Consider the following 22,669-nt stretch of genomic DNA (forward strand, 5'->3'; position numbering starts at 1 on the left):
TGGTTTAATTTGAGTTTGAAAAATAGGTTTTATAATTGAAACCACATAGCTATAATGAAAGATGCTGAATATTGCTGCTGTATATACAGCTACCAGATGTAACTGTACTATATTCATATTTAACACCACCACCTATCTTGATAGTAGTACAGAATTTGTATATTTTTTTAAACACTGCAAGTGGCATTAATATATATATATATATATATATACATACTATATATATACACAGTATATATCAGCCGCATTGAAAATCGACCTGACAGGATTTTACTACGCTCAGTATTTCAATCAATAATTTGGCTGAAAAAAACCCCCATTATCTCTATATGGATTAAAAAGTTAGATGCTCTGAGTTCATATCTTTCTTTTTTTTTTTTTAAAGTCTAGACTTAAAAAACTAACTTAATTAATACAGGAGAATAACTTAAGGAGTTGTTAGCTAGATGGGAATACCTGGGGAAGTAAAAAAAAAAAAAAAGTGCACCGGGAAAGAAACCTAAGACTCTGTTTGGCCCAGATGCTTAAAGTCCCTCCTTAGGCATCTGGGCCAATCAGAGCTTTAGGCCTCTCCCAGAATGCATCAGGAAGGGGAAGGCAAGCCATTTTGGAAAGGCAGGCCAACTGGCCGGAGGGTATATGCATCCCTCTGGTCCGACTTTCACCTTAAAAGGTACAGGGTGGAGGGAGGGTGCCAGGAGTTCTACATGTAGGGGGGGCTCTGGAAGGGGGATGTCGCTGGATGGAGGGGAAGTTCCAGGGGGTGGCAGGAGATTTGATGGGGGGGTTTAGGGGTGGTTGCAGGAGGGAGTGGGCATCCCTCCTGTTGTGGACATTCGCAGGGGGTTCGGGGATGGTGGCGGGAGGGAATAGGCATCCCTCCTGTCGCGGACATTCAAGACATTTTGCTGGCCTACATTTCAGACATCTATCGTGACCCTAGGAAGATGCCTAGGGCCACTTAAGCTCGCCCAAGGCCACTTCCAGGCGAAATCACGCCCAGCCTTTGGAGAGTTTAAGTGTCCTGATGCATCTCCCTGTACCCGCAACAGATGCCTACAGTGTAGGTGGTATGCCTCGTGGGAGGGGGCAAGTCACTTAATCCTCCATAGCCTCAGGTACGTTAGATAGATTGTGAGCCCACCGGAACAGATAGAGAAAATGCTTGAGTACCTGATTGTAAAACCGCTTAGATAACCTTGATAGGCGGTATATAAAATCCTAATAAACTTGAAATTTAATAAATTTGAAACTTGATTAGACAGTGGTAGGACACCTACCGCTGCCTACAATCAGGATGCCGTTTATAGAATTTGCGCCAAAATGCTTCCCATTTGTTGTGGTTTTCAAAAACAGCCCACTTCGTTAATACTCTTTTTTGCCATTTTCTTCATAGACTGCCACTTTCACTAGTATACATTTCATAAAATATATAACATTTTCTAATCAAAAACTTTGATGTCAAAATATAGTCTAAAAGTAAAACATATCCTGAAATTCAGCTAGCATGTCAAGTTTCTGAGATACACGTTACTGATTTTTTTTAGACAGTTTGCCATATTGGCACAATATTGCGAGTATGAACTGTGTCCCACCAAACTTGTGTTAAGGAGTTTACTCTGAAAACAAACATAAAGACAATAAGGAGACATGTTACAGCATATATTTACGCCTCTCTTAACTCACACAAAAGTGATGTCAGCATGTTCAGAAATGTTTGAGACACTTGCATTTACGTTTGTACCATTTGGTAAAAGGAAGCCAGGATGGTGTGACAATCACGGACAAAAAGATATTTTGGTGTCCTGCTTTAAAAGATTCAGCCTTGAACCTAACAATTCTTATAGCAAAATATTGTGGTGAATAGTCATTGATTCTTCTCTTTTCCTTTTCTTTTTTAGCACACAAAAGGGGGGAGGGAGTTAGGAATAATTTTACATAATATGTTATAATATGCTATATAATATGTGTGTTTATTCCTATTGAAAATGTGATAAAGGATGGGTGGTTGGGGGGTTTATTGCATCACTAGATTTTTATGTGGTAGAGATTAATGTGCTATTGTGGAAAATCTTGTATAATATATTCTTTTGTGCACTTGCTGTTCAATTTGAAAATGAATAAAGAATTAAAAAAAAAAAAAAAGAAGCCAACAATTCTGTTTTTTTCCTTTGACAGTGACAAGTCTCTACCCAGATCATTAAGATCTTTTGAGTTAACAGGTGAGGTTGTTTTTCATCCACTTCAGGTTCATGAACTTCATACAACTCCACAGCAGCAGAGGCACATTCTTCATCTGAACTTTCGGCACATTGTGCTGCAGATGTGGATTCTCAGAGTCATGAGGAACGGATTTAATTGCTGACAGACAATCAAAGGATACACAATTTTTGATGTATTCCTCTTTGTGAATCCAGCAATTTTTGTCATCTTCTTCCGTTTCCCATTCAGCCACTGTGTTAATCCGGAATAGCAGACAGTGCAGCACACATGAGGTGCCTATGCTTTATCTTGGTCACCAGCTTTACAGCCAAAATAATGCTTGTATGCACTTTGAAGTCTGCTGGACCGATTCTTTCGCTGATCTTGTGCAGTAAATTGTCAGGATGGTTAACACAACCTCATCTGTTCATAATAATTATAATATCTTGCACAAAAACAAACAAAATATAAAAATTCACAGGTAGAAAAAGTAGCACAATCACTTTTTTAGTATAAACTTTCAAATTACTGGTTTATATGATCGATGAACTGTCCTAAAATGCAATATTGTGTTACAGAAAAAGTAAAATATCGACGCTTCACGGAAGCATTATTGACAAAAATGATATAAACACAAATTGACACATAACTTAAAAACAGGATGTGATAGACGAAAACTATTTTCAGATTTAGAGTCAGCATGTGGCCCTTGTTAAGGTAGATGTGATAGAACTCCAGTAGGAAAATGCTTGTTGACCAGTGGAAGATCATCAGTATACAAAAGGGACTACACATTTGGGACTGAATCACCATCAGGAGGAAGGCTATGAAGATGTAAAATGGGGTGCGGACAAGAATAGAGCCTTGTGGAAAACGAATGGATAGTTTTATGAGAAATAATCCCATGTGCTAAATTAAGTATGATCAGAGAGAAAAAAGTGAAACTAACCCAAAACTTTTCTAGAAATACCCATATCATGCAGTCTAAGGAGGAGGAGGTTATGATCTATGTTACTGAGTGCCAAAGAGAGATCTAGGGAGACTAGAACTTGAAAGTGCTGGTCTAAAGATATTCTGTCTCCGTACTATGGTCATTACCGAAACCATACTGCCATGGTACAGGGCAATTCTTTTTTGGGGGATCCAGTTTTGGCTAATTGAGGGTTGCTTCAGGAATAACAAACTAAAGACAAAGTGACATTACTTATTGTAGCAGGTGTTCTTTGAGGACAGCAGGAAGCATATCCATATAATGGATGATGTCATCTAGCATGGAGACACTTCTCAACATTCTTTTCTAAAAGTGTTTGAAAGTAACTCAACTGCTATCTTCACACAGGACCAGGTCTAGTGCATTTGCTAACAGAATGCAACTCTAAGAGGAGGTAGATGGGGTAGGGTTACAAGACGTCTGGGAAAACCTAGACATGTCCTCTGTTTAGAGGACGGACTTTGCAATACCCGGCATTTGTCTAGGTTTTGGAAAGCCCCAACCAGTTCCTGCCACGTCTAGAGGGCCTCTGTGCATGCGCAGATGTCACACATATCCGCGAATGCTCCAGGCCCTCCAGACACAGCCAGAGCTGGTTGTAGATGAGAAGAGGCTTGCCGGGGGTGGTGCTGCGGGTAGAACAGGCCGGACTGGGGTGGAGCCAGAGGCAGACTGGGGTGAGGCTAGAGGCAGAACAGGGCGGGGTTATGTGTCCAGGGTTGTTGTTTTTTTTTTCAAAATATTGTAACCCTAGGATGGGGCAATGTTATCCTACTGTTCTTGGAGCAGAAGCCAACTGAATTTCATTTTTGGCCTTGTTTTGGTATTGGCTTAAAATGCCAGCGCATTTTTGTGTGGAACTGAAACTTTATGCTGGGTCCCCTAGTTCTCCCTCTCTTCTTCCCCCCAAATAGAAGAAGCATTCCTCCTTCTCTCCTGTCTCCCCGAAACAGAAGAAGCCCCTTTCCCAGAAACACCAGTAGACTCCCTCCTGGCCTAATGTACATCCCCTGTTAGTCTAATGGCTAGTTGGGGCAGGAGTGATCCTAAGTCATTCCTGCCCAAGCCATCTTCGCTGCTAAAATGGCTGCCACAATTTCTAGCAGTTTTGAAATTGAAGCCAGCATGGATAGGAGCAATTCCATCAAAGATTTCACACCAGTTGTTTAATATCAGACATGCTTAGTTTTTTGTTTCATTCTGTTGTACATAGTACCCACATTTTAAGGCATGGTAGAGATGCACTTACCTCATAAGTCTGTCCAAGTTCATATTCAGCGAAAAGTACAAGTGGAGGATTAGACAGAAATACAGGAATAGGCAGTAATGGATCACTGGAAGAAAGAAATGAGATCTTTCAAAAATACAGTAGCAATAGAACAAATATTTTGTAAACTAAAATACAAGAGAAATTGTCTCTGAGTCCTACTGTCACATACTTAAGAGTTTATAACTTGCAAATTCAGATGTTTATTTTCTAGCTAATTAACCCCCCCCCCCTTTTTTTTTTTTTTTTTTTAACAAAACAATAGTGCAGTTTTTAGCACTGGCCGTGGCGGTATTAGTATGGATGCTCTTATAATTCCTATGAGCATGGGAGCTGTTACCACCATGGCCAGCGTTAAGAACCGTGCTACAGTTTTGTAAAAGGGGGGAAAGTTAAGAGTTCTTTCTGGAAACAAAAAAAACATGTGCTAATTGGTCTTTTCATGCTGCAGCTACTTTTGTTAGTTCCCTTTACCAATGGAATCGAAAATGTGTGTTTGCATGGAGTCATTAGCACTGAAGAGGCTTGAAAACTGAGTGGGGCTACAAGATAAGCCATTGGAGGGGTGAGAGAGTATCAGGAAAAATGGAGTTTTTCTGTTTTTAATCCAACAAATGTTTATTTTAATTATTTTGCACTGGTGTATTTATTATTTTTTATTGATTATAACCTAAAATCAGAAATACTATTCATACTGAAAAAGGTGAGCACATTTCCACATATTAAATTCTTGAAACAATAACAACAAAATAGAAATATTTAAACATATATACAGTAGAGTCTCAGTTAACCAAGTCTCAGTTAACCAGGACTCTCACACAACCGTCAAAAAAAATTGCCGGTGTAAAAAAAAAAAAAAAAGTCCCCCGAAGCATCAGCAGCCGTGTCCTGAGCTGCAAATCCTCTCTCCCTCCCTCAAGCCTCAAGCAGCTATGAATCCCCTTCCTCCCGCCCCGAAGCACCAACACGGCAGCGATCCTAAGCCGCAAAGTTCTCCTCCCTTTTCTTCTCAAACCCTGAAGTGGCAGAAGCAGGCAGTAGTTTTGAGCCACGAACTCCTTTGCTACTTTCCTCCCTCTCTCTATTCCTTACCCCAAGCACAGCAATCAGCAGGAGGCAGCCTCAAAACAGGCTGTTTGCGGCCAGCCCCAGCAAGGCCTTACCTCTGACGCGTCACTTCTGACGCATCAAAGGAAAGGCTTTGCCAGGTCTGGCCGCAAGCAGCCTGTTCTCCACGGATAACACCTGCTACAGGTGAGTAATTTTGCTTTATTCGAGGACAAGCAAGTAGAATATTCTCACATGTGGAGACTCCCTAGCTGTCAAAACCACAGAGGGTTGAAAGGAAGCTGGCGTCAAAGTAGAGAATAAATTTTGTAGAACTGCTTGGCCAAACTGACTATCCTTGGAATGATTCTCCTAAAAATAGTCTAATCTAAAATCTGCAATTTTTGGGTTGTTCTATGCCTAGCAAGGTTCAAGGTGACTTACAATTCAAGAGAATTACAATGTGATAGGAAAACATAGCAGTTATAAAGCAAACAACATACTAAACCAGTGGTCTCAAACTCGCGGCCCGGGGGCCACATGCGGCCCGCCAGGTACTATTTTGAGGCCCTTGGTACGTTTATCATAATCAGAAAAGTAAAATAAAACAGTTTCTTGATCATATGTCTCTTTAGCTATAAATTACAATATTATTATTAAGACTTAGCCAAAAGGAAAGATTTATAAACTATAAAGAGTTTTACCTCATGCAAAATTGTCATTTCTTAAATAAGACATTAACTATTTTTTCTGAGGCCCTCCAAGTACCTACAAATTCAAAATGTGGCCCTGCAAAGGGTTTGAGTTTGAGACCACTGTACTAAACGAAGATCATTTAATTAATTAATTATTTATTTATTTATTCAATTTTCTATACCGTTCTCCAAGGGGAGCTCAGAATGGTTTTACACGAATGTATTCAGGTACTCAAGCATTATTCCCTGTCTGTCCTGGTGGACTCACAATCTATCTAATGTACCTGAGGTAATGGGGGGATTAAGTGACTTGCCCAAGGGTCACAAGGAGCAGCAGGGTTTTGAACCCACAACCTCAGGATGCTGAGGTTGTAGCTTTAACCACTGCGCCACACACTCCCAATTATGATGTAGCCAGCTATTACAAGAATATATAGAGAAGACAGTGGATAAACAGAACAGTGGATTAATCTACCATCCGTTAGTGTTAAATAAGGCAGCTGCGGAGGGTCAGCTTTGTGAGATTAAAGGAGGGCCATGTACAATGTTCCCTCTAAGGATTGATGAGGTGTGTGCAAAAAAAAATATGCATGAGCGACAAGTTACATACTCCACAAATTTATGAGCAGGCGCAGAGAACGCATTTTTAAACAAATGTAGTTTATCCTTGTACTCCTTATGTATTTTTAATCATCTATGATTTGTTTGTATGTTTATTGTTCAAATGGTTTTATTTATTTCCCCAAATTTATTTTTGTTATACGCATTGAAAATATTTGATATTGCGTTTAAATCAAAATCTCAATAAACTTGAAACTTGAAATGAGTGCCCGTGAGATTGTGGGAGGGTTAAATACTCAAAACTTAGAAGAATAACAATATACTTAAAGTTTTTGCTTCGCCAGCTTTCAGGTATCTTTACATACAGTGGTGTACCTAGCATATGTAACACCCGGGGCCCATCATTTTTTGGCACCCCCCCATCTGTACGAAAAACATGATTTTTAGTAACAAGCCACACGTCACACATGAGTACCTAGGAAAAGGCAGCATCTTACATATTGCAGTGAGCAGCACATCAATACACCCATTGTAAAACTAAACAAGCCAGACCAGCACAGATCAATCCTACACCGTCAATCCTAACAGAAAACCATGTCTTTCGAACACACAGAACACAGAAAACACCTTCGCCTAGTATGGAATATGTCATCACAAACTAACCCCTCCCCCTTTTACAAAACTGTAGTGTGGATTTTAGCCACGGTTGTAACAGCTCTGACGCTCATAGAATTCTGAGCATCAGCGCTGCTACCACCACGGCTGGCGCTAAAAAACGCTTCACAGTTTTGTAAAAGGGAGATAAAATAGAAATACACAGCTTCAACGCTCTAGCTCAGGGGTGTCCAAACTTTTTGTGTTTGCAAGCTACTTTAAAATGACCAAGTCAAAATGATCTACCAACAATAAAATTAAAAAACATAAAGCACACTATACGCTGAGAAAATGTTAATTATCATTCCTATTCTGGGTTTTTTTCAAAGAGGTCAAGGCAGATGACTCTATGCATTGTCACCTCAGTAACAACCATACAAAAATAGACAAATATACCCCCCTTCCTTTTTATTAAACCACAATAGCAGTTTTTAGCGCAGGGAACTGCGCTAAATGCCCAGCGCTGCTCTCGACGCTCATAGACTCCCTGCGCTAAAAAATACTATTGCGGTTTAGTAAAAGGGGGCCATAGTGCAAAATATAGACTGCATATATAAATTCAGACACATTTTGATCACTAAATTTAAAATAAAATCATTTTTCCTACCTTGTCTGGTGATTTCATGAGTCTCTGGTTGCACTTTCATCTTCTGACTGTGCATCCAATCTTTCTTCCCTTCTTTCAGCCTGTATGCTTCCTCTCCTCCAGACCTCATTCCCTCCCCTAACTTTTTCTTCCCTGCCCTTTCTTTCTTTTTTCTCTCTTGATGCCCCCTTTCTTTTTTTCTGTTTCCCTGCCTGCCCCCTTTCTTTCTCCCTAACCTCCACAAAGCCACTGCTGCCACCATCGGGGGAAACAGGCCCCAAAGCCACCGCCGCGGCTGCCCCAAGCTCTCTCTGCTTCCCACCGTCGGGCCGACCAGCATTCCCCAACGTCAATTCTGCCGTCGGAGAGGAAGTTCCACCCAGCCAGGCAGCGATTGGCTGGCCCGAACTTCCTCTCCGATGGCAGGCTTAGGGGGGTGCACAGCCGGCCAGATCCGGACCTGGCCGGCTGTGCACCCCCCTTAAGGCTGCACCCGGGGCGGACCGCCCCCTCCCCTTAGTACGCCACTGAAGACGTGGTAGCGGCTCCTCTCATGAATTCCCACCTGCGTTGGAAGTCTGATGCAGTCGGGGATCTTGAGAGGAGCCGCCGCTGCATCTTTTAACTTTAAAATACACTAAGGCGAGCAGGGCAGACCGCTGCCGCCGCTTCCTCTCACCTCCGCCCGCCCTCGATTGAGCGACACGAGAAAACGTATGAGCGACGCCACTGAAAATAGTGAGCGATCGCTCATGCGCTCAGCTTAGAGGGAACATTGGCCATGTGATAGATGGTTAAATAATGTGGAATGTTCATTGTTGTTAAGCCTAAAAAGAGATTACCTTGCTAATATCTTTCCTAGTAGGTACGTGTATCATTCTGAAAAAGTGGGTTATATCCCAGTGCTCATGAGCCTTACAGTTTTTTAATCCCTCCTGCTGTCTCCTACAGTTAGTTCCAAAGCAGGTAATAGCCCCTTCTAGAAACAGATATGAAAGAGGGATATGGGGAAACTCCCTGAAGAACAAGTCTGTCCTGCTCTGAAATTAGGGTGGAACGATCTTTTCCCAAATCTAAGACTCTTTTAAAAATGCATTTTTAAAAAATAGCTTTTAACTGTTCCCTTCAGGAAGACTGATCTGGATAAGATAACACAAAAGTGGCAGCAGAATGAGCCACCACATCCACTCGGCAAAACCGGGTAAAAGTATGAAGAGAGGACTCAGTAGCTGCCCTAAAAAGTTCATCAGGATGACTCACGCAAGACACCGCCCACGACGTAGCCACACTACCAGACAAGTGGGCTTTAAGCAAAATCTGCAGCTGCGTGCTGCAGGTGATGGAAGTTGCAGAAATGGCCATTCAAATCCATCTAGCGATTGAAGCCATGGCCACTGGCCGACCCTGGCAAGGTGCAGCTGTCAGGACAAATAGGTAATCAGACCGCCAAGAATCCTTAGTCATCTCCAAACAGTGGTGCAAGACTCAATTGACAGCCAATTTGCGCAAGATCCAATCCTTTCACTCTGAGCCTGCATTTAAGTCCGATTCATGTTCTGGAACAGGTTCCAGCATCCCCATGTCTAAGAGGCACTGCAGAATATTGAGGACCCTTGACTCTGTTCTGGTCGACTGGATATGTTTGCTAGCTCTCAGGCTAAGAGGGTGGAGCATGTGTTCAGAAACGTTTGTGAATTTCTGCCACTCCCAGATTGCGGGTTGGGATTGAACACGTGGAGGAGCATAATCAAAAGAAATGTCTATGTCCAATTTAGATGTAGGGCACTAGTCGCTCAAAGTCAGCAGCGGAAAAATGTCCATTCTCAAGAAGTATATCCAAAATATTTTTTTTCGAAAATCAACTCTCTGTTTGTCCAGGTTTTTGATCATCCAGACTATCAGTACATCCATCTTTATACCACATTCCAAATGCCCAGAACAAGACCTTTTGGATGTGGGAGGGGCCAGCATTGTGATGGACTGGCCACCCAGACACGGCAACAGAGCAGTGGGGCACTGCTGTGAACTTCATATAAAGTGTGCCACATAAACATCTCACCAGAACTCCCTTATAGGTTATGGAGAGCACCCACCCCAAAACCCACTATACGCACCTGTCTACAACCCCAGTAGCCCTTATGGCTGCAGGTAGCACCTATATGGCAGTACAGTAGGGTTTTGGGGGGTTTACATTTTCCACCATTAACGTAGTGGTTAGAGTGGCTTATGAGTCTGGGTCCTCCTCTCTATGGTTCACTAACTCAGTGTTTCTCAATATGCGGTACACATAACCTTGGGGATATGGGGGCCGCTTGTTGGGGGTATGTGGCCTGGCTGCTACCGGGGATACCTCCATGCCTGACTGTCTGCAGCTGAAGCCACTGCTGGGGTTCCCTCCCTCCCTGCCTGCCTGTTGGCCCGCTGCACCACCCTCACCCCCGAAGCCGACCCTGTTACTTCGTTAGAGCTGGACTGGCTTCCTCCTTCCCCAGTAGAACTTCGTGCAGGGACTCACACATTGCATAGCTGACCCGGAATCTTCTCTCTGACATCAGAATTGACGTCAGAGGGAAGGATTGTGGGCCAGCTATGTGCAGCGTGTGAATCGTTGCACGTGCTGTCCCTGCATGGAGTTGCTGCTGGGGAAGGATGGAGCGAGTTCAGCTCCAACGAAGTAAGAGTCGGCTTCGGGGGTGGGGGTGGTGCAACAGATCAGCAGGCAGGGATGGAGGGAGGGATCCCCAGCAGCTGCTTCAGAAGGGGCGGGTGGGCAGGGATCCCCAGCATCATGGGAGGGGGGCAGGCAGGCGGGGTAGGCAGGGATCCCCAGCGGTGCCTGCGGCTTCTGTGGACAGGTCGGCTTGGGGGGGGGCGGGGTTTGCGGGTGGGAGGAGCAGGCAGGGATCACCAGCATGCAACTTAATTTTTGGACAAAGGTGAAAGACAGGGAGGGGGAGGGAGCACAAACTCGACACAGAAGGAACATTAGATACAGAAGGGAGGGAATAGAAAGGGAAAATTGATGGGCTTGAGTGTGTGTGAGAGATGGTGCACATGGGGAAAGGAAGGAAGGAAAATTGGGCATAGAGAGAGAGGAATGAGGTAGACATGTATGGGAAATAGAAGGATGAGAGAGAGAAATGTTGGATATGGTGGTGGAGAGGGTTTTTTTAAAAGGGCAGGCGGTCAGTCAGTAGGGCATGTAGGGGGGGTCAGGTCGTCTTCGTTGCATAAGACGCACCGACATTTCCACCCACTTTTGGGTGGAAAAAAAGTGTGTCTTATACAGCGAAAAATACGGTATATCTAACCATTTGGGCTAGTATTCCATAAAAGAAAGTTGGCGCCTATATTTCATTATAGAATGAGCTCTTACCAGGCATTGTTATAGAATTGCCTTGCACATGCTTATTGAATCAGTACAATTAAAATTAAAACTGTTTTTAACTTTTTTCTTATTTAGATTGATCCAGACAGAAATCCTGAAGCATGTAAGGTAATTTATCCTAAATAGTAGTAGCCAGTCAAGGATTTATATAAGGACTAGTCTTTAAACCCGTTACATTAACGGGTGCTAGAATAGATGTGTGTTTCTTTCTCTCTCTCCCCTTGACTGCTTTCTGTCTGTCTGTCTTTCTTTCTTTCTGTCTCTCTCTTTCCTCGGTTGTCCACCACTACCCCTTGCCTGCTTCCCCTGTCCAGCAGTAGCCCTTCTCAATTCCTTTTACCTCCCACGTGTCCAGCAGCACCCATTCCTTGCTCCCCCTCTCCAGCAGCAGCCCTTCTCCCTTCGTTTTACCTCCTCCATGTCCAGCAGCACCTCTTCTCTGCTCCCCCTGTCCAGCAGTAGGCCTTCTCTTTTCCCTGCTCCCCCTGTCCAGCATCCGTTAGCCCGGGTAGCCTTGGGGCTTTTGCTAGGCCGGCCCACCTCGCATTATCGAAGTGGGCTGGCCTAGCAAATACTCCACGGCTGCTGCATTTGCTGGTCCAGGGGTGAGAAGAGGCATCCCGGCAGCGCAGGAGTCAAACTGCCACCGCTATCACAAGCCTCCCCACGCACCGCCACAAGCCGCCCCACGTGCCGGAAATCTAATTCAGCACAGAGGCAAACAGCACGGTGGCAGGGATCACAAAACCCTAAGTGCACATGCGTGCTTAGGGTTTTATTATACAGTGGAACCTTGGTTTACGAGCATAATTCATTCCAGAAGCATGCTCGTAAACCCAATTGCTCATATATCAAAATGAGTTTCCCCACAGGAAGTAAGGGAAACTCACTTTGATTCGTTCCACCTCCTCCTCCTTCCCCCCCGAGGTTACCGGCGCTGCTCCATCACCCCCCTCCCTCGCTCAAACCGGAGAGAACAAAAGCCAGAAGGCCTTGAGCATGTGCAGATGCTCAAGGCCCAGCCCAGGCAAGAGGTGGGATCTTTCCTTAACTGGCACCGGCACGCAGCAGATGGGGTAAGGAGCTTGTTTGGGTGGACAGGCGGGCAGATGCCGCTTTCAGCACAGGGATGCGATGCAGTTCTCGCGGGGGGCATTCGCGGGAGGGGGTGCAATGCCGGTTCGAGTGGGGGGGGGGTGCTCGTTTAGCGGGACAGTGTTCGTTTTGCGAGTTATGGTTTGCGGGAGTGTTTTGCTCCTCTTACAAAACACTCACAAACCGGGTTACTCGCAAACCGAGGTTCCACTGTAGAGGGTAAAAATGTCTTATATTTAGTTTTAGATCAAGTAAATTATACCTTTCTTGAAAAACCTTTTTTCTTCCTGCTATTATTCGTTCTGTTTTCTTCAAAGCTGTAATCAGAGATCTGCCACTATACATTGAATTTGGTGGGAAAAAACGAGAATTCTTCAAATAATTGTGTCGGCTTTCAAGCTGAGCAAGATCTGAGCGGTTTTGAATTCTATCTTCATAAAGCATATCATCTTTCCAGCGAAATTTCATGGATGATCTGGATTTCTTGGGAACATAAACATAGAGTTATATACAAAGCACAGGGAGGGGAATAAATATTGATGGGGACATTTGGGTAACTTTATTCTTTATTTATAATATATATTATGTTATTATTATATGTAAGATAACTATAAATCTTGAATGTTGTATATGCACAGATATTAGTGTAATATATGTAATACCTACTGTTTGTTCAATTGTATGACACTGTTTTAGATTAAAAATCAATAAATATTAAAACAAACAAACAACAAAGCACGTGGACCAATTTAAGCATCACAGATCCAAAGATCACATATCATGTTTCAACTGGTAGGAACTGGGTCATTCCATACCAAGTGGTGTAAAATGAAAAAAGCTCCCCACCTTTATGTCTCAGATTTTGTTCAAAATTTGTATGTAGAGCTAGCATAGCATTTTAAAAAAATGTTTATTTGGCAGTAGGCCCAGAGCGTGGAAATTTCCTCGTTTTTTGTATTGGGATCAGTATTTTCGGGCTCACATTGTTAAACGCTGGGAGCAACTTTTGTTGGATAATGCTTCTTCTACATCTAACCCAGTTGTGTTGTGGGAAACTGCAAAGGCTGGGAAACCATTGCGTATGTGGCCAGGTTGCAGAAAGAACGCTCCAGGGAACTGTTGTATCTGCATAGGAATATTGAGGTATGTAAACATCAGTGGACTGCATCTGGGACCCAGATGGATCATGATTCCCTTCAGGTTAAGATTCATGAGCATACTATGAGGTCCCATCAATTTTTCAGACATTGCTTTTATAAATATGGTAATCGTTCTGGTAAATTGCTACCTCGTTTAGTACATCCTTGGCAGGGCCCTCACTTTTGTATCAGGGTTTTTTTGTAAAAAGTAGGGAGCGCCTTACTGAGATTTTTTCCTGGCATTTTAGTGAGTTTTACTCAGGGAGGCGGTCCGATCCTATTGTTTTAGATTCTTACCTGCAGTCACTTCATTTATCACATTTTTCTGAGGAGAGTAGCCAGTTTCTCCATGAATCCATTACCTCTCAGGAGATTCAACAGGTCAAAAGCTCCAGAGCCGGATGGATTTTCCTCTGAGTTTTATAAAATCTTGCAGGATCATATTGTTAAGCCTTTAGAGGATAATTTTGCTAGGGTGATTTCTGAAGGGAATTTTCCAGCTTATGCTAATCATGCCCACGTTGATCCCTAAGCCTGATAAGGATCTGGCTTCGATAGACTATTATAGGCCGATATCGTTAATTAATTATGAATTAAAGGTGATGGCAAAAATTTTGGCCTCCCGTCTGTCCACATTGTTGCCTGAGGTAATTCACCAGGATCAGGTTGGCTTTGTTCGTGGAAGGCAGGCGGTGTGGAATGTGCGAAAGGTAAGGCAGCATTGGGACATAGTGTCACTCATTCCCTCCTGGCCCTTTTGATTAGCCTGGATGCCTGTAAAGCTTTTGATTGTGTGGCCTGGGATTATCTATTTGCAGTCCTGCATCAATATGGTCTGGGGGCCCTTTTCTAGACATGGTGTGGATACTTTATACCAATCCGACTGTGGCGGTGCTGGTGAACGGAGCGATGTCTATGAGTTTTCCGGTGGAGAGGGTGCCCCCTTTCGCCTTTATTGTTCATATTGTCATTGGAACCCCTGTTGCAGCATATAAGGGAGGACAACTCTATTTTGGGTTTCCTGTTGGGACAGGCTGAGGTACGTTGTCTGGCATTTGCTGATGATGTTTTATTGCTGTTGACCCAACCTCAACGGTTCTTTCAGAGGGTTCTGCAATTGGTGAATATCAATGGGGGGTGTTTAGTTTTGAATTAAATTTAGAAAAATCTGAGGCCTTGCATATTTGTGGGTATGCTTATGAGGATTGGATTTCCCCATTTCCTCTGAGGAAAATGGTGCACAGACTTAAGTCTTTGGGGGTTTATATTACAGTAAAACCTTGGATTGCAAGAAACTTGGTTTGCAAGTGTTTTGCAAGACAAGCAAAACATTTTATTAAATTTTAACTTGACATACAAGCAATGTCTTGCAATACAAGTACATACAGCATACATGCATCACAACTGAACCGATGGTTCTCTCTCTGACACTGCAAGAGTATAATGACTATTCTAAACAAGCAAAGTCTTGCAATATGAGTACATACATCATACACGCGTCACATAATCACAGCTGAGCTGATGGTTCTTCTCTCTCTGACGTTGCAGGAATGTAGTGACTGTTCTAAATGAGTTTGGTTGTATAGTATTTTTTGTATTAAAGTTTTTGGGTTGTGGAACGACTTAGATGGTTTTACTAGCAAGTTTTGCAATACGAGTACATACAGTATACATGTTTCACATCATCACAACTGAGTCGATGGTTCTTCTCTCTCTGATGCTGCGGGAGTGTAGTGACTGTTCTATATGAGCAAGGTCTTGCAATACAAGTATGTATAGTATTTTGTATTAAAGTTTTTGGGTTGTGGAACGAATCGTCTGAGTTTCCATTATTTCCTATGGGCAAATTTGCTTTGATATACAAGTGCTTTGGATTACAAGCAGGCTTCTGGAACGAATTATGCTCACAAACTGTACTAATGATCTGAAGAAAGCTTATGCGGAAAACTTCACTGTACTGTTGGGAAAGTCACAGGACTTATTGGCACTTTGGACCAAATTTCCTTTGACTTTGAGGGGTAGAATTGCATTGTTTAAAATGGTTTTGTTTCCCAAATGGATTTATGTAATGCAAACTTTTGCGCAAATTTCTTTGGAACAATAAGAAACCCTGAATGACTCTTGAGCAGCTCTCCTTGCCAGTGGGACAAGGTGGCCTGGCTTTGCCGGATTTGAGAAGATACAATATAGCTTGTCTCCTTCAACACTTGGTAGATTGGATAAAAAATACTCAGTATTACACGTCAGTGACTTTGGAACAACAGTTGATGGCACTAACGCACTTGTTATATTATCTTCATGCAAAAAGACCTCATAAAATCTTCCCTACTTGCTCCCATCCTCTGTTGAAATCTATGAGACAGTGTTGGCAATGGTTGTGTAAACGCATGCATTTGCCTTTTACATCCACCATCTTACTATCCCTCTGGAGGCATCGTGATTTGGACCCGGACACATCCAAGTTTTACTTGCTCCGTTGGGCTGACCAGGGCAGGCAGTACTCCTGCAATTTGACATTTCAGCTGCCTTTGACTCCGTGGATCATCACCTTCTACTAACAAAACTGTCAGAAATCGGTATTACTGGTACAGTGCTAAAATGGTTCTCTGACTTCCTACAGAACAGAGAATACTTTGTCAAAAAGAATGAAGAGATCTCCAGCCCCTGGAAAGCCTTCTGTGGGGTGCCTCAAGGCTCTCTACTTTCTCCCCTCCTGTTTAACCTTTTCATGAGCTCCCTCGGAAACATCAAATTTGATGATGAAAGCATAATGTCTTACGCAGATGACATTCTGCTCCTCATCCCCATAACCAACAACCAATCAGATGCCATCAACAAAGTCTCAATCAACATTGAAATAATCCAAAATTGGGCAACAATCAACAAGCTAAAACTAAACCAAACCAAAACCAAAATCTTATACTTCCACACAGCCCGACAGACAGCACTGACAAGCATCACTCTCCATTCGGGTCACACTCTCGCTGTCGATAAAACCTCCAAAATCCTAGGCTGCATTCTTGATTCCACACTAACCATGGAAGCTCAAATCTCTAGTATTCGGAAAAAGTCCTTCTTCACCATAAAGCAACTAAGACTCATCAGACCATACTTTCATCAAAATCACTTTGCTCTGATTATGCAATCGATGATCCTACCACAGCTGGACTACTGTAACTCCACCTACTTGGGAATCAACAGTGCACTGATCCATAAAATGCAACTCATACAAAACAAAGCTGTAAGACTAATTTTCAAACTGAAAAAAATACGACTCGATATAAGCCTTCATCAGGCAACTACACTGGTTACCCATCCCATCATAAATAAAATTTAAAACTTCATGCATCTTATACCAAATAATTCACGGAAACTCAGCAGCTCCACTCATCCAACTTTTCTCAAAGGTATGGTCTACCTCCTACAGAACCCTTAATACGATACTACTAAACGTTCCCTCAACAAAGAATCTCCAATACAAGTGAATCTTTCACTCCATGCTTACCTTCCTAGGAGTGAAAACCTGGAATGACTTCACTGAAACGACCAGAATAGAACCCAACTACACCACATTCCAGAAAAAACTGAAAACCAACCTCTTTGACACTTGAACTTCTCAGATCTCCCCCTGTCCAAATATTCCCCATTTTTCTCCTCCCCTTTCTCTCCCCTTCCCTCTTCATTCCTCTTTCTTCTCTTTGTAAATCGACTTGAGCCTGCCTAGGTATGTACGACACAGAAATAGAAGATTAGATTAGATATGTTATGTGCGGGATGTGATGAATGAGCACAGACTTCCTCTTTCTTTTCCATATCTTCAAGTGCGAGGCGCTCTGCTGGCTAGAGATTGGTTGTTTTATGGCCAAGTTTCCCATTATCTTCATTCCCTGGACTCCAACACCTTAAATGAAGACATGGCGGATATGGTCCAGGAAACTTAGACACTATCTAGACAACCCAGGACCAGCCTCTCCTTTCACCAAGTTTGGACAGTTTCAGTGTGCCCTGGGACTATGAAGCTGTGCGGTTGTGTGGAATTAGGATCTTGCCACTTCTGAGCAGATAACAGGTGAAGGATTGCGTCTTCTCATGAAACATCTTCTGCAACTGACTTGCTCTATTGTTTTACAAGAACAATATTACAAGTTTTTATTACAGCTCTACATTTCCCCTAATAGAGCATATATGGTAGGATATGCTTCTCAGGCATGTTGCCCCAAGTGCCAATCTACACCAGCTGGTTCCATATGTTTTGATCTTGTGACCTAGTGCAAACTTTTTGGTCTTTTGTCTGTCTATATCTGCAGACGATATTACAGCGTAGAATTTCTCTGCAGGCGGATGTATTACTTTTTTCACAATTTTCTACTTTGGAACTGTCTAGGGGTCATTCTCAATTGTTTCAAAAAGCTTCCCTGTTGGCTAGGAAATGTATCCTTTTACTGTGGAGAAATGAGGTGTTTCTTTTGTTAAAATATGAATATTTGGATGTTAATCATGGTGGCCCTGGGCGTTGGAGGAGATTTCAGGCTATTTGGGCGCCTGTTTGGGACACCTTATCCCATAGAGCCCGAAATGCTCTCCTGAACATTTGAACACTGGAGTGCTTGGGGAGAGGGGGGAGGGATAGGTATGTTTTTTGCTCAAAGTGTGCCTTAAAACTTGTCACAGTTTATTGTGATAGATTTGACCAGTTAGTTGCTAGAGCTCCAGAGCAAAAGTAGATACAGACTTCAGATTTTTATCATAAATTATCCTTGCACTGCCAAATTTGTAGCAATTCAGTATGAATAGCTGAATCAGAACATGCCTTCAAATTTTGCACCATTGACCCTAGGGCTGAAATTTGTCAGTTTTCAGGGTCAATTATAAAAAAAAGTCTTCCTGAATCTTTTTCTAACTAGTACTATCTGAAAGAAGAAATACTATTATACAAGATTTATATTTATTTGTTTTGCAATGCAACCCTTATTAAAATATAAATTTGTTTAAAAGTGTGGGATATTATATATGCAAGGTCCACGATATAGACATATCACAAGGCTAGAAAATGTATATGAAATAGGTCTTGTGTTGGTCCACGGTGGCTTTGCCACTACTGGTTTCCAAACGAGCAAACTAGTATTCCCATCACCATAGTGGCCCCACGCCAAATAGTCATGGAACAACAGCCTTGGATGGGTTTCTTTTCCGCAGGTTCCCAAGCCTGTTTATTTATTTATTTAAAAGTTTATATACTGCCTAAAAACTAGGCAGCTTAAAGATTAAAACATACATAAAATCAACATGATAACATAAAACTTCACCCATGTTTGTGGGTTCCTTTTACACAGGATCCCAAGCCTGTTTGTGGGTCTCTTTTAGGATCCCAAGCCTGCGTTATCTGGTCTATTTGAACTTTCATGAGGCTTCATTAATCTGCAGCTGCCTACTTAAGCCTATCAATTCTGAGTGTAAAAACTATTTTAATACCTAGAACATAATGAATGGTACACAAATGTTATACATAGCAACCAACTAATAAACCTAGCACTGCCTTCACTGAAGAATGGACAGCAAATGAAGCACAAAATCTAGTACCAATCACTAAACTTATTTACCACCAGAAAAGCACATATTGCAACAATACTGTAGAACCTTTAGAAGTCCTTGACAAGGATAAAATAGTTAGATATACAGTGGTATTCAAATTATTGAACATACGAAATGCAAAATGCAAATATTGCATGTCACTCTGCTAAGCATTCCTAATTTTGAGGTGAATTTATGACAGTGGCATTGCAAAACCAAAAGGCATGTACAGTATCTTACAGCGTAAAATTTTCTCTTTCAAACAGTATTGCTTTTAGGAAGATATAAGCAGATTCCTTTTTTTATAATTGACCCTGATAATTGACAAATTTCAGCCCCTGTGTGAAAGATGCCAACTTTGAAGGAATGTTATGATGTAGCTATTCATGCATATTTGCTGCAAATTTGAGTGTAGTGTCCAATGCAAGGATAATCTATGATAAAAATCTGAAGTTTGTATTTACTCTTGCTCTGGCGCTATAGTGCAGATAAACTGATCAAAATCTGCTGCAACAAACTGAGACAAATTTTTGGGCACACTTTGGTCAAAATTTTCAAGTGGGCTTTTGTATCCATGATGCTCATACTAGCTTTGTTGCAGCTAGAACAAAAAGTTATGCTGGACTACCAAAAATTAGCACTCAATCAATTATTCTTAATGCTTATTCTTTATAAGCATTCTTAATGCTTATTCTTTATAAGCAGCTAAAAATGACATTTTATTCATCACTGTGCACAATGCTACCAACAGCCAGCCAAACAGGTAGGTCTAGATCAGTGACTATTGCAGTTAAGAATCTAAAATTATAGGAAAATTCTCTTAGTACCCTAACTATTTTGTGTGCAAATTTTGAACAAAATCTGAAACATTGGGGGGGGGGGGGGACTATTAGACCACTTGGCATAGAAAGCACAGTTACTTACCGTAACAGGTGTTATCCAGGGACAGCAGGCAAATATTCTCACATATGGGTGATGTCAACCACGGAGCCCGATGCGGACAGCTTCACAAGCAGACTTGCTTGAAGAACTTTTGGAAAGTTCGCGACTGCGCACCGCGCATGCGTGAGTGCCTTCCCGCCCGATGTAGGGTGCACATCTCCTCAGCGTTTCCTCAGTTCAGATAGCTAGCTAAGAAGCCAACCAGGGGAGGTGGGTAGATTGTGAGAATATCTGCCTGCTATCCCTGGATAACACCTGTTACGGTAAGTAACTGTGCTTTATCCCAGGACAAGAAGGCAGCCTATTCTCACATATGGGTGACCTCCAAGCTAACCAGAATGGGATGGTGAGAGTGTTGGCAATTCAGGAGAATAAATTTTATAATACTGCCTGACCAAAGTGGCCATCCCGTCTGGAAAAAGAATCCAGACAATAATGAGAGGTGAATGTATGAACAGAGGACCAAGTGGCAGCTTTGCAGATTTATTCTATAGGATTAGATCTAAGGAAAGCTACAGATGCTGCCATGGCTCTAACTTTATGGGCTATGACTCGACCCTCTAGATGCAGTCCAACCTGAGCATAGCAGAATGAGATGCAAGCAGCCAACCAGTTGGAGATGGTTCTCTTGGAAACTGGATGTCCCAACTTGTTTGGATCAAAGGAGATAAAAAGTTGAGGATAAGATCTCTGTGGCTTAGTCCTTTGCAAGTAGAAATCCAAAGCATGCTTGCAGTCCAGAGTATGAAGAGCTGTTTCTCCTGGATGAGAATGAGGCTTTGGGAAAAACACTGGAAGTACAATGGATTGATTGAGATGAAATTCCGAAACTACTTTTGGTAAGAATTTAGGATGAGTACGGAGGACCACTTTGTCGTGAAAGGCGGGTCTGCTACTAAAGCTTGTAGCTCACTGACTCTGTGAGCAGACGTGAAAGCAATGAGAAAAACCACTTTCCAAGTGAGATATTTCAGATGAGCCATAGACATTGGCTCAAATGGAGGCTCCACCAAGTTAGCAAGAACCACATTGAGATCCCAAACCACTGGAGGCGGTTTGAGAGGTGGTTTGACATTGAAAAGTCCTTTCAAATAACTGGAAACCAAAGGATGAACAGATAAAGGTTTCCCTTCCAACGGCTGATGGATAGCAGCAATTGCACTGAGATGGACTCTAATAGAGGTTGATTTGAAGCCTGATTCTGATAAATGAAACAGGTAATCCAGAACTGAAGACAAGGAGGTAGACTGAGGCTCCTTGTGATGAAGAGTGCACCAAGCAGAAAACCTAGTCCATTTCTGGTTGTAACACTGCCTAGTGGCAGGCTTCCTGGAAGTCTCTAAAATATCCTGAACAGATTGAGAGAACTGTAGATTGGTAGTTACGTTGAAAGGTACCAAGCTGTCAGGTGCAGAGACTGCAGGTTAGGATGAAGCAGAGAACCCTGACTCTGTGTAAGCAGAGACGGAAAAACTGATAGAAGTAGTGGCTCCCTGCTGCTGAGTTTAAGTAGAAGGGAGAACCAAGGTTGTTTGGGCCACCGAGGAGCTATCAGAATCATGGTGGCATGTTCTTGTTTGAGTTTGACAAGTGTCTTGAGAATTAGAGGGAATGGAGGAAATGCATACAGGAATTGGTTCGTCCATTCCAGGAGAAAAGCATCTGCTTCCAGGTGGTGAGGAGAGTAGATCCTGGAGCAAAAATGAGGCAGCTTGCTGTTGTGGGGAGATGTAGAGATCGATTTGAGGGGTTCCCCCACTGAGAAAAAATGTGATGTAGAGGCAATGAATTGAGTGTCCATTCATGAGGTTGTAGAAGACGATTCAATTTGTCTGCCAGAAAGTTTTTCTCTCCTTGAATGTAGACCTCTTTCAGAAAGATGTGAAGAATTGCCCAATTCCAAACTTTCTGAGCTTCCTTGCAAAGGGGGAGGGGATCCTGTTCCTCCCTGCTTGTTGACATAGTACATGGCTACTTGATTGTCTGTACAAATGAGGACTACTTGATTGTGAAGAAGATGTCGAAAAGCTTTGAGAGCATTGAAAATCGCTCTGAGTTCCAATAGATTTATGCAACTCCAACGATCTGTGATGGACCAATGACCTTGAGAACGGAGGCCATCGAGATGAACTCCCCACTCATAGGTCGAGGTATCTGTCGTGAGGACTTTCTGATGAGGGGGCGTTTGAAACAGTAAACCTCTGGAGAGACTGGAAGAGAGCATCCACCAGTGGAGAGACTGTCTCAGTGAAGGAGTGATTGTAATGTGCTGAGAGAGTGTGTCAGTAGCCTGTGCCCACTGAGATGCCAGAGTCCACTGAGGAATTCTGAGGTGAAGTCTGGCAAAAGGAGTCACATGAACTGTAGAGGCCATTTGACCTAGGAGAACCATCATGTGTCTTGCTGAGAGTGAAGTGAGAGATGACACCTTGAGACAAAGTTGTATGAGTGTATCCTGACGTTGTTGAGGAAGGAATGCTCTGAGTTGCACAATGTCCAGTACAGCTCCAATAAACTGTAGGGTTTGAGAG

At 42.6% G+C, this 22,669-nt stretch overlaps 1 protein-coding gene across 3 annotated transcripts in view; it reads right to left on the reverse strand.

Annotated features, from left to right (window-relative positions):
• The window catches only part of DLEC1 (DLEC1 cilia and flagella associated protein), a 386,841-nt gene that overhangs the window by 309,377 nt on the left and 54,795 nt on the right, over positions 1–22,669 (reverse strand). For all 3 annotated transcript variants that reach the window (XM_033931738.1, XM_033931737.1, XM_033931739.1), the window contains 2 exons: positions 12,749–12,969; positions 4,443–4,527 (listed from right to left, as the gene is read on the reverse strand). In XM_033931738.1, coding sequence (XP_033787629.1) covers positions 4,443–4,527; positions 12,749–12,969 — 306 coding nt within the window. The remainder of the gene's footprint in view (positions 1–4,442; positions 4,528–12,748; positions 12,970–22,669) is intronic.

Source organism: Geotrypetes seraphini, chromosome 2, assembly GCF_902459505.1.
Source record: "Geotrypetes seraphini chromosome 2, aGeoSer1.1, whole genome shotgun sequence".
Taxonomy (NCBI): Eukaryota; Metazoa; Chordata; class Amphibia; order Gymnophiona; family Dermophiidae; genus Geotrypetes; species Geotrypetes seraphini.